The following is a 13,347-nucleotide window of genomic DNA, read 5'->3' as shown; positions in this document are numbered from 1 at the left end:
ATTCTGTAGCAATTGGCAGAACAGATTTCTACTGTCTATATTATAAACATCAGCATGTTCACTTTTCCTTAGTCAGAAAAGGTGCTGATCCAAGGCATTACCTGAATGGGGCAACGTCATGAATGTATGTCCCTTGTTGTCTCCGAGCAGCCTGGAGAAATCTTCAGCAAAATCTGTATCCTCGCTGGCAATTGCTACAGAATCATTACATATAAATATACAGGTTTAAAATAAAACTAACACACAGACTATAGTAGTTACGTTATACTGTAAGATCTGAGAAGTGCAAAGACTATGCATGGTGAAGGGATGCTCCTGTATCACACTGCAGCAAAAGAAAGTCTACACTTCCTTCTTTCTGCTATCGCATCACTTTCATTCAGTTGAATTCCTATGGCCCTGCCAGGTAAGTAAAACCATGTTTTATAAAGCTAAAAAAAATCTATGCATATCCCCAAATAAAGTTAAAAACTAGCTAAACTATTCAGGTTAGGGGACAAGAGACAATGTTGACAATGCAAATAAAGGAATTTGATTAGGTTATCAATCCTTTAATGAACAAAGGGACTTGAAGGGTTACACTGTGTGTCAAATGTTTCGTCCTTGGCAGGAGGGATTTCAGACAGTGACGTGTATTAAAGAGAAGGGTAATTAAAATTGTTAGTGCAGCCGAAACATGTCTTACCATTTGTGTAGGGGTTTGCCACCTTTTTGTTCGTCATCACTCTTGCTGTTGCATTATTTACCTGTGGGATAACAAAAAAAGACACTCAATTATACATGCGATTCTCCCATATATTAACATACATCAGCAGCTTTGAGGTTGTTTGACATTATGACATTAACATGAAAGTGTATAACAAGACCTGATAAACAGATGACTGAAAAATGTTAGTCCTTTACTATAGAAGGTCTCTGACTCCAATTTAATACAGTGTACAATAAATATATATAGTGTTTATTTAAAATCAGACACTTGTGAGCATTAAATATTGACCCAATACTAATCCACTCAAACTAAATATTTCACAGTCAACCAACTAAGCATGATATACAGTAGCTTCTTGCTCTGTTATAAAGATTGTATCTATGTATTTATCATTTTTTAAGATTGATTTGTTTTCTCTGTTATTGTTTCATTCTCACTTGTATATTGCTTGTATGTCTTATTTGCAGTGGTCCCTTGATAGTCATTAGCAAGGGAAAGGCCCTGGAAATGAATGAATCATTCTTGTATTTTATACACAGGATCGGTTGTAAAATGACTTACTGAGGAATTGAAAATAATAATAATAACCAAAATGATGAGAAAAAAATTGCCTGTGGTCCAATGATCAAATTAACATTATGAAATATTTGTTTATATATTTTGTACATATTAATATAGCCCTTACACCAGGCTTTTTGTACACTATATTGCTTTTTTTTTTTTTTTAAATCCAAAACAAAAAACAGTTTCTATTATAAGTAAGAGCTCAGTAAATTGGCAATAAAAAATGTGTATCTCTGCCCAGGTGTTCTTTTTTATGAGTGGTATATTCCTAAATATAATATTACTACAGAACGGTTAAAAATAAAAACAATGAGACGCCACTCACTCAAACTCATTTGGCAAAGCTGAGGAAATCAGGGAGAAAATAAAGGAAAAAAAAGAGGCAAAGGATGAAAAAAAGAGAAGACAAGCAGATGCAATGATCAAGGAAAGTAGTGGAAAAGGAAGGCACCTCTATTTTCCGCCCCTCTACGATTGTACCGTTTAGTTTCTCCCGCGCACGGTCTGCGTCTGCGCTCGTTTCGAAAGTTACAAAGCCGAAGCCCTGTGTGCCATAAAGAGCCAGAGCAAGAGGAAGAGAGAGACAGAGAGCGGGAGAGAAGGAAGAACAAGCACATGGTCAGTAATATAGATTAGTCTAGAATGTAAAGCGACAGATCTAGCACACCAGCCAGGAAAAGTACTGTACAATACATGACACTGCTGAGAAGAATGAGAGGTTAAATCCAAAGATCAGAAGATAGACAAAAGCAGCAGCAGCAGCAGCAGCTATCTAATACAATATAAAGGAGTTTTAAACTTTATATGTGAAATTCAAGGAACAGCTATACAAATTGCCTCACCTAATAAACATCTTCCTTGTTTTACAAAGTGGCTCATGTTATTTCGTTTACAATTTAAAATAAAGGAAAATGTATTGCCCTAAGTATATGTCAGCTAAACAAATATGCTCTCCACCTTTGTTCAGTTGTAATTAAAATAGGATTTTCAAAAGAAGAACATTCAGCCATATGCATGTGCTAGAAACACTGGATCCTATAGTGGTTATTTAATGTGAGTCCTGCTCATGAGGAAAGGCCATTTAATTTCACTTCATAGTACTGTCACCAGTGAGTTATGAGGACTAGTGGAGTAAACCTAATACCTCACAACAAGCCATTAGATATGCTTCGCATACAAGTATGTATGACAAGTCCCAGTCTCTTAGTTTCTATTTACTGTGCATGCATAGGATATTAATTGGTTTCAGAGATAATGCATGTGAGCGGTACAGAGCTGTGTGATCCTGTATTCATATACAGGATCTCAGGCCTTTCGTCTAGCATAAATAACACTTAAGCTGGAGGGGGGGGGGGGGGGGGGGGGTGGAGAATAAAAAATAAACGTAAAACTGAATTGAGAGCAAAATTAATCCTTCTGACATTTTGTGTTACTGCGTTCGCCCTCTTTATTTTTTTTATCATGCACAAATAATTAGCTTACACGATGGGAGAGGGGAGCCACCATTTTTCAAAGAAGACAAACATATTGAATGCAAATTGCAAAAGCTTCTTACAAAATAGACAGTTTATTAATGGTCTGCTAGGTTCATTATAAAGTAAGCAGGGTGCGGAAAGAGCATCATGGGTAATGGCTTGTTGGGCACAAACAATAAAAGCTTGTTCTTGTGTAGAAAACCGTTTCTCTGGTACTTAATCTTCTGTCTGCTGGATGACTGGCTGAGCAGGTTCAGGTTGATGCCATAGCAAGTATCCAGATCTCAAGTTGCTACAGTTAGAACTGGAGTCAATATAAGACAAGGGTTTCCTCGTAGTGGGTCTTATAAGTATCTAGAAGCCTATTCCCCCAGGGCAGGCGCAATCATGAAACAAATCAGAAGAAAGCTTATTGAGGAAATAAAACACATTAAATAACAGACAAAGATAACTGCTGTTGTTCCAGCTCACTTACCTTGGAGCCCCGTTCATTAAAAATGATTTCAACATCTAAAATTTTCCCAAATTGCTGCAAAGAGAAAGAGACAGACAGAAAGAAAATAATTAGAATGCATTAAAGTTTGTACTTTGTCACAGACTCTAAAGCCTGACTTGCTACCTTATATAGAACAGCTTGCTTTCTATACAATTGCTATACACCTGGACTCCTCAGGAGATTTACAAGCTGTTAAACTCATATCTATCACCTCACTGTAATGTAGCAAAGTGCATGCCCTCCAGGACAAGCTATAACCTTTTCAGTCCCAGTTTGTCATTTTCACTGTTAATCATATTCATACACATGCTTGCATGGTGAATTTCAAGCCCTACCGTGACTGCGAGGAACATGAGGAAATTTTAATGTTTTTTAGACTACAAAAATTTCAAGGCATAAATAAAAAGTGTTCAATGTTTAGTTGAAAAGTAACTTTTAGAAAGTGTATTTAAAGTGAATCAAACTGAATGCAAATCAGATCTTTGAAACTTCACATGGACATTCCAAAAGCCAAAATGCCCATCATGAAAATCGTTATATTAACAACTAATATGTGGCATTTGCACACTAGGCATAGCAACAAGTGAAGTGTACCTCAATATAACATAAGACTTTGATACAATCTTTTTTGTTGAAATGTATTTCTGTGGTGGTCGTATTGTGCAAGCATTTCCTAACATATGCACTTTGCAAGATATTACATTAGTGTTATTGCCTATCTCTCGAACCGTGAAACTATGCCAGTAAAATACAAGACAAGCTGAAAAGCACTACATATAAAAAGTATGATTTATTACATGCGCCTATATTAGCATTTAATTAACTGCACCAAAATAGTGGAACTATGCTTTTTAGTGCAGAATTTGCAATTACAAGAGCATCTAACGAAAGATAGGTACTGTGTCTTTATATGGAAGGCTATGACCTTAAGACAACAGGCCTGATAAAACTGACAAAATGTGAAAAAGAAAAAGAAATGTAAAGAGACAGAAGTCATACAAATCCCAGGTTTTTTTTTCCAAGGCAGTCTCAAGGGGTTAATGAGCTTAAGTATTCAATTTAACGGGTTTGCCTTCAGATCATTAGAAAACAGTGGAATGAAAGCAAACCTTAAGTTCCTCTAATGACTGGAATGAAATCAGGTTTTAATTGCTGTCTAGAATGGCCGTATTATTTCATTAAAACGAATTACTCTGTCAAACAGCCTGCGTCTGCTTCATTTCAGCACAACAGGAAAGAAATGGGCCTTCAAGGTGCACAACGCTCGATGGAATTGATTGCCTGGCTCAAGCACTATTAAGGTTAGGGAAAGACTTCTTCTGTCCTTTCAGTCCATATCAGGAGGGAAAAGTGGGGTGTGCCAATTCATTTGGGGCATCAACTCCCTGTGAACTGACTAGAAATATAGATCTCTAAACTAGCCAGGCAGCAATTCATGGACATGATTAATTTGAAACGCCTGTGATTTTGGGTGCTCACTCTGTTCCCATCACAACACACAAACACACACACACACACACACACACACACACACACACACACACACACACACACACACACACACACACACACACACACACACACACACACACAATATAAGCTTAGCATACATCTGTACATTGTGACTTTGTATTACTGAAGTAGCTACCCTATCCCATGGTGATTAACCTATAATTATGGTTTGATTTACAGTCAAACCCTGTAATAACATCACCTTTGGGTCTTTTGAACTAGCTTATGTTGCTTGAGAGTTCTAGAGTTTATGCATGTTTGAAGTGCGGCAATTCAATTACTAATACATACATTATATATATATATATATATATATATATATATATATATATATATATATATATATATATATATATATATATATATATATATATATATATATATATATATATAATATATATGAAGCCCTTATAGACCTATTGTCTCAATCCACCACGTCCAGATATTACGTTTGTTTGCTTTGTGCCTCTGTTTATGCAGAGCTGTGATGGTGCATTGAGCCAGTGGCTCATTTACCTGTAATTACAGCTGCATGGAGCTAACAGCACAAAATGATCCAATCCAGAGCTATTGTAAGAAAACAGTGAACTGGTGGAATTTATGACGCAAGAGTTGGCTCTACCCATACAGTCTCAAATTCAAAGCATTTTCGAGGACGTAAAAGAGGGAGATTTAATTACTCCAGTGCAAAGTTTCCGAAATAAATCAGAGTTGTTTGTATGGGGTTTGGAAACAATAACGCAAACTGTTTTCTTTTCTTTTGAAGATATGGTACAAATGACATTTTACCTGTAATATTTGATAGAAATGTTGCAAGTCTCAATCAGCTAGTATTGCTAGTTCATGTTTGACTGCATGAAAGGCTTCCATAGTAAAACCAGAATAAGTTTGTGCTAAGCATGCTCACAAACATATACACACACAAACACAACTGTTTAGGAACACATGCACAGAGGTAATGCAAAACGCACCCCCCCCCCCCCCCCCCCCCCCACACACACACACACAAAAACATACATACATACATGCATACAATACACGCATACACACATACATTATCCATCAAAGCCAAGATTCAGTTATCAATTCCCCTGGAAAAAGTTCCCTAATGTAACGTATGCACAGATTGCTATGGTGCTCAAGCCATTTATTTAATTTTCTATGTCCTAAACAGTTCTCTTTTATCAAAGATTTCCCTGACTTGGTGACTAATTACTATGTGACACTTGGAAATTTAATGAATCTCCAGAGACCTGAAGAAATAGAATTCCAGCCACCTTACTGGCTTCCAAAGGGAGTTCTCCATGAACCCATCATCACAAAAACATCTAATTAGGAGAAACTTTCTTTTAATTGCTGTGAAAAGCACTGTTCGTTAGATTGTTCTGCTGGTGGGACCTTGTAGCACTCAAGAGATCAAGGCTTTAGAAAATAAAGAAAAAGAAAACAGAGAAGTTATCTTTGGATTTGGGAAGAACAAAGGGTTTGTGGTATTGATTTTGATTTTTTTTTTTTTTAAAAGCTAATTATTAGATTCAATATTACTATTATTACTACTAATGTCAGAATATTTTGTATTATTTTCTGCTGTACCATACTGGCCAAATCATTCTTATGATTCAAATATTTAGCAGGCATAATAAATAAATAAACAGTTATTTTTCATTGAAGGTATATTATTACCATATGGTAACAACCTGTTCATCAGGAATGTCATCTGAAGATGCAGTAGGAAAACTGAAAATATCCAAAGGATTTTGCACACACCATCCCATATGCAATTACTTGGAACATTTCAAGTCTACAGTGTGGTTCTCCTAATATACTGAATCAACCAGTCCATATGCTACAGTACAATTCTGACAAAGGTAAGGCACCCAACCTCGTGATATAGTTCAACAGGTGTTTGCACACTATTACAGGAAATGACTGAAAACTCACCCCAAACATTTGCCGTAAGTCGGGGTCTCGGAAGCGGAAGGGGATGTTGGAGACATGTAACCGTTTGGGTTGCTGCTTCTCTAACGGGTCTGTGGACTGTAGCTGCTGTGAGCCCTCTGTCTGTGCCACATCGTCTGTCTGCTTGGGTGGGAAAAAAAAAAAAAAAGACACATTATTATTCATAAGCTCCTTGTGAACCTGACACTAAATGAATACTGGTAACACTTTAGAATAAGTGGTGGTAATATAAACGTAGTACTGTAATATATTTCTCATAACGGGTGTGACTGATAAGCTAGTCTCGGTCACAATAGTGAATGGAGTGTTAGAAAACAGCAAGTGGCGCACTCTGCTTTCTTGATATAGACTCAATTCATGTGAATTCCATATGTATTCTTAGGAAAGCCTTATTCTAACTCTTAATCGCATGAAATGCAGTGCTGTTTCCAGCCATATCACATATAATAAGACTTCGTTCCATCTTTGCTCCAGGAGGCATTTTATTTTTAGCTCATGGTTTGTTTGACATATTTACATCATACACACTTCCCCTCAACACCTAAAAAAAAATCACGTCCACAGCGCTTGTCTGTATAGCGTCATGTATCCGCGTGTGCCCACTGGCAATCCAGTTAAAGTGCACTGCGTTTCTCGCTTAAAACCACTACACCCATGCAGAACTAAACCTACCCAGACAGGACAGTGGTTATATGAAGGCTGACGCACGTTTTGTTTGTATGTGTGTGTGCGTGTCCTAACTTGAACCCCCTTGCTCCAGTGCTGGTCAGGTCACTAGAGTATAATACTTCAATTTGCTGCTTCTGGTCAGATGTACTGTACTGGGTTCAGTTAGAACAAAGAGAGCTGTGGGCTAGCTGAAATATGATAAGAACCATGGTTTTCAAATGCCATGATTAAGTTACTGTTTGGGGTCAGAGGTCAGGGGGCAGGAAGGATGACCTGGTGGATACTTGCACAGTCCCACACAACTGTAAAAATCTGTATTGAACTAGAACAGATAACCATATTTTACCCCCCAAGACAGAATCATACATTTCTACTACAGCCAGGCATAGGGCTCTGCAGAAATTAGTACATCTCTGTGTGGAGCACATGCCTTTTAAGTAAATTAGTGTTATCAAGCCTGCAACCAGCTGTGGTTAGTGTTTGTGATTAAAATTCAAGTACAAAATTAACTGAATTAAATAATGAAAACTGTGTTTAAAGAATATTTACATAGTAATTATTCATCAGTGGCCTGGTTTACTGATTGTATATGTAATTGCTAGATTTACAAGGGCAGAGTGTGGCTCCTAAAAAGAAGCGTTAACACTTCAGCTAGCTTTCAGCTTCCCTCCCCGGATCCCATACTAAACCATGAGGTAATTGCCATACTCCGGTTCTGCTATCCCTGAGCTGTGTCTCTCCACAGTTGAGCATTGTTGCTCTCGTCTCGGCAGATAGATGGGTTAAACGGCTGCCTAATTGGAACTTTCTGTTGCTGCTTCCCTGGAGTGGTATGTGTGGAATCTCTGCTCCTTCAGGGCTGAATAGAGCACGTGTTCTATATCATTTATCATGAAAAGTGTCATTTTTGGTTAGAATCCTCAGCTCCCACACAGTTCCCACCGGCAAACAAACAAAGAAAATATAATCCCATCGTTTATTCAGGCAACAGATCTAAACATCTAAACAAGCCAGCCTCCCTCGGTTTTCTTCTGCTGGCTTCAAGCACATTAGCATCCCTGTCTCTTAGGCCCGGCTCAATCTGTGCACTGGGACTCTAGCGCTCCCTCGCAGCGCGCTTATCGGGAAATCACTGTGTAGCAAAATGCTCTCCTTTGTGACTTCGGAAGCAGCGAGCGAGAACACACGGACTCAGTGATGCAGAGATGCCGCTATACACCAGAACACAATAACACAGCCCACAGGAGTGTAATCCCGTCCCAACATTGCAACTCTGCAGCAGGTTGGCACTGTGCACACCACTCAATGAGTGAAGAAGAAGAAATACCCATTCTTAATAATCTTTCTACTCATTTCATCCCAGGAATTTTTCTGGACACTCAGCAGGGGATTTGCAAACTTAAAAACAAATCACAACAAACAAAGAACAGCGTGGCTTAGTAGTTTGTGCTTCAGGCAAGCTGCTATATAAAGTCGATTGTAGCACTAATATAATCTCCCTTTTGCATACCTTTAAAAAGCCATCTATAGGGTTTTCAGTTGTCATTGAATCTGTGTTAATTGAATGTTAATTACAACTGCTGTGTGCTGGTGTTGTCTTTGAGGAGATGAGATTTCTGAAGGATTCGGTATGAAATTGAAAAGTAATTAAATAACTTCCACTTCTCTGTGCTGTTCTCACAGCTAGTTCTCTTGTTGCAGAGGACATTTACAATACTGGTCACTCCAGTGCCTTGTAATTCCTTTGGATGATGATAATTATTATTACTATTATTGTTATTATTATTGTGATGCCCCTCTCCTGCTCTCCCTGTCTCTCTCTACTCCCGAGGCCCTGTCACTCCCGTGGTGCTGTGAGAGACTCGGACCTCGCAGTTAGTTGGCTTGGTGAGATTACACAGCCTGTTGTTCAGTCAGTTCTGTAACACACTTATTCACTGTTATCTGGAAATCGCTTCCAAAGTGCTCTCCTCAGCACTTCTCCCCGCGGAACTGCAGTACAACCACACATGTAATTGAAACTATCTGATTGGAAAGCTGCCAAGCAGGTAGATTACATACGATTGGGCGATACCGACACTTCACTTAAAGGGATTAGCCTGAGCCGCTTTATTTATTTATTTATTTATTTTTTTGTCCCTTTTTTTTAAAAAAAAGGTGTTACAGATGAGCCTTTCTGTCACTAGTACTGCGGTAAAGAAAGGGGATTCCACACACAAGTGTCACAGACAGCTTAATGGTCCAGAAAAATGTGTTTTGTTTTTTTTAAGCAATTATAGTTTCCCACAGCTTTCTGTTCCCTTCTGTTCCCTCTGTTTCACTTTCAGAAAAATCAGCAGGATGTATTTTAATTGTTTTTTGGTTTTGCTAATGAAACAACAACAACAGCAGTCATTTTTTCAGTGTTTCATTTGTTTCGTTTATTTAAGTTATGTTGTATTGTCTTAAGTCAGTTCAATTTTAATAGCTCAATCAGCCAATAATACAGTAATCTGTTCTATTAAAAAAGTCATTCTCAGCTCAACCAAATTCATGTCAAGATTTATTTTGTCCATTGGCTGCCTTATAATACAGCTTGTTAGAAGCTAACAGTGCTTTCTAACCTTGAAACCTGCCTGCAGAAATCACAAGAAAAAACACATTTTCTGTTCCTAACCACATTAATAACCTCTGTAGCCTGCAAGATAATTAACCCTGTGATTAAGCACACCTTAAGCATTATGATTGGCTGTAGCCATAGTCAATTATCAAGCAGGTATTTTGTCTGCTGACCCCGATGTTAACACAAATTCAAAGAGCACTTTCACACCTAGTTTCTTTGACCATTTTCCAATTTTCTTTGGGTCATCTGGAGGTAAAGGGAAGATCCCTCTTAAATATTAACACATATTCTGCTGGACATTCAAATTTAGTACGTTCAACTTTAGTGTATTAATGAAGGCACCATCCAAACCATCTTGTACAGCTGACCCTTGGAATTAGGTTTTGGAGATCGGGATAATCTGCATCACTTTTAGTTTGTAAGAATAAACAGGAATGAGATCTTGGCTCACAACCTTGGCTGACAGAAGAGATAACTCCGTCTTTTTTTTTTTGCCTGGAAAACATTCAGCAAGAACTGTGCCAAAACAAACCTTCTGGTTTAAAAAAAAAATCAGAATGCTAGCCCTTTAAATTATAAATAAGCTAAACAGCAAGAGGACCTGCTGAGCTGGTCACCAGCGACTTTCCCATTGGGTTTGTAATCAAAACCGTTTCACAGTCTGACACCACAGCAAACAGGACATCCTATCATTAAAACAGTGAAGCAGAATGGCTGCTGGTGAGCCAGCCTCTCAACCAAAGCCCTTTTTTCTTCTCTCTGTCCTTGGGGATCAGCCCACTTGCTTATGTTGCAGTTTTCACCCATCACCTCATGAGCTTCCCTACTGTCGAATACACTCTACCACAGCCGGGTCCTTTTGAGAGGTTAAAAATATAAATCGAACAGGCTGGTTTAAAATAAATAGATAACAAATTCTAAAATGAAAATCATCAACTTAACAGCAACACGGCATAAAACTAGAGAGACTTTTGTTACTGAGTCAATGAAAAAAATAAAGCACGGTAAAAAAAAAAATAAAATAAAAGAAATCATTCACTACTCAACGAAGAAATGACATCTCCAGTTATAGCAATATTAAGCAATGCATGCGTTTATAAACTGCAAAGTAGTAAACAGTTTTACTACAAACAAATAAAGTTTGACAAACGCTGAAGCAAGTCTGAGTTACCATACCTGAATAACTCAATAATCGGTTTGAGCAGCAATAGGAACTTAGATGTATAAAATAAAAACACAGATAAAAAACACAGAAAATTATCTAAATTGCCATGGTGGCATCCTGGGTCTGACTCCGTGGTTCACTGTGCTTTTGGGGACAGGTTAGCCTTTACTACTGTCCTCTCCTCATGTTTACATGGGTCTCTAACTATCTATCTCCTACCAGGATGATGGCCAGTGTATTCAACCTTATAAGTAAGCAATGGCAAACCTGTTTTGTCTGTTAAGAAGAAGAGTTGGAAATCTAATTGTATAGAATAGAATACACCGTTGCTGGATTACCTGTTCTACACCTTTGCATTTAACACATATACACATGTTTTATACTATTAAACTGTATTTAGTGCCCTTCTCTAGACTGTAGACTGCTAATGCAATAAGCCATGTGTCTATAATGCCCTATAGGTATTATTTTGAGTAGCTTGTGACGTACATAAACAACACACCAGTTTTTAGGAATAACAGTGCGTGTAATCAGTATAATAAAATAAATGTTTAAAATGTCCAACTGAGAAAATTTGCTCTGACTTTTTAAAACGAAGTCTCCCCAACAGGAGGCGGTTGTGCTGCTGGACTCACCGGTACTGTCGTTGTGCCGGTGAGAGAGGATGTGTTGGCGTTGGTGCCAGGCTGTTCTGAATGGGTCTGCGTTGGAGTGTAGATGGTCATGGCGTGTTCAGGTACCGTGCTCTGGCCCGTGTAGTCCTGCGTGGTGTGGGGGTGTGCCGGGGCGTACTCCGCCGGGATCCCGTTCTGAGGGGGAGGGGGGTACTGGGCTGGGGGGTAGGGCTGTGCCATCGCTTCTGGGGGGGCTGTAGCCTCTTGGTTACCCTGGAAACCAAACACAGAAACACAACAAAGGTAAGTATCGTTTATCATAAAGTCCAGAGATTCAAGGCTTACAATAAGAAGAAGAAGAAGAAGAAGAAGAAGAAGAAGAAGAAGAAGAAGAAGAAGAAGAAGAAGAAGACATATTTGTCATTAGCCATTGGTTATCTTACACCTTTAACGTCCCAGTTTAAATTGTTCAGCCAGATAAAGCCTTATTTAGTGAGCTGTTATTTTACCTAATTATTTTACCTACTATGAACAAACAGGAATATAATTGTTATGGTCCAGCAGATAAAACAAAACTACACAACTAAAATTACAGCACCATACATACTGAAAATATAATTAAGCAGTCACCAAAGGGAATTAACATTTCAGACTGTTTTATTCAAGTTGCTGCATATTTGCATCACCTGCAAAAAATGAAAATTATTTCTGCATTTTGTTGGCTGATAAGAGCAAGTGACTGTATATAAAGGGTTTACTGAAGAAAGTATGCATTTAAACTAAAGCAGAAGGCTGAAACGAGGGGAATTTAAATTCAATCAATCAATTAATTCGATCAATTAACTGATACATTTTTTATTGTAACCTTTGATTTAAATTACAGGTTTCTAATACTATCAGTCTTTTCGCTTACGTGGTTATTTCCCTGTGTCCCTCTCTCTCCCCCTCACTCTGCATCCACCGAGTGTCAGGGTGTAAATTAGAGTCGTCTCCTCTCCTTGCGGTAAGTTATGGCTCTGGTATTGGCATTGTCCTGACAACCTCCTGTCAGTCATAGCTTTTGATTTCCACTCGCGGGCAAGGGTACCCTTTCACCGTGATTGACAGGGCTGTGTTTATTTGGGAGTGCTTTGTCACTCACAGTGCCTTCTCCCCTTTCAAAGGATGATTGCGAGGGTGGGGATGACGGAGGGGGGTCGTTGTGAATGTCTGGGGTGGGGGCTGGAGGTGGCAGGGTCACCTTAGCCGGTCTGCCTGCTACTAGAGGTTTATTTGAAGATATTAATCTAGTAATCTAGCTTTGCCCTTTGAGACTGCATGTTAACCTTTTCAAATAGGAAGCTCAGGGAAAGTAATAACCCTGGACAATGGGGAGCAGTCGTTTCTAACAATGGCGTGCCACTTTAAACATCACATTACATCGAAGCCCGTTCCTTGCTAGCAAACCATTCACTGCATGGCAGTATCTAATAGTTTTTTACATTTTTTTTATTTTCCTGCTGTTTGAGCTCTTAGCACTTTACAAGGTAAACTATTCCATGCATTTATTCCTCTATAAAAAATGATTTCTACTATTCTGAAC

General features: G+C 38.5%; 1 protein-coding gene across 10 annotated transcripts in view; it reads right to left on the bottom strand.

Moving 5' to 3' along the window:
• Window positions 1-13,347, bottom strand: part of LOC121296159 (RNA binding protein fox-1 homolog 3) — a 199,773-nt gene that overhangs the window by 22,095 nt on the left and 164,331 nt on the right. For 4 of the 10 annotated variants that reach the window (XM_041221425.1, XM_041221423.1, XM_041221418.1 and 1 more), the window contains 6 exons: window positions 11,787-12,038; window positions 6,698-6,838; window positions 3,224-3,277; window positions 1,725-1,817; window positions 686-746; window positions 102-194 (listed from right to left, as the gene is read on the bottom strand). In XM_041221425.1, coding sequence (XP_041077359.1) covers window positions 102-194; window positions 686-746; window positions 1,725-1,817; window positions 3,224-3,277; window positions 6,698-6,838; window positions 11,787-12,005 — 661 coding nt within the window. In that variant the 5' untranslated portion in view covers window positions 12,006-12,038. The remainder of the gene's footprint in view (window positions 1-101; window positions 195-685; window positions 747-1,724; window positions 1,818-3,223; window positions 3,278-6,697; window positions 6,839-11,786; window positions 12,039-13,347) is intronic. The other 6 variants (XM_041221426.1, XM_041221419.1, XM_041221417.1 and 3 more) reach the window with 5 other exon arrangements.

This window comes from Polyodon spathula, chromosome 21 (assembly GCF_017654505.1).
Source record: "Polyodon spathula isolate WHYD16114869_AA chromosome 21, ASM1765450v1, whole genome shotgun sequence".
Taxonomy (NCBI): Eukaryota; Metazoa; Chordata; class Actinopteri; order Acipenseriformes; family Polyodontidae; genus Polyodon; species Polyodon spathula.
Note: the sequence above shows the minus strand (reverse complement) of the source record. Positions and strands in the feature narration are given on the sequence as shown.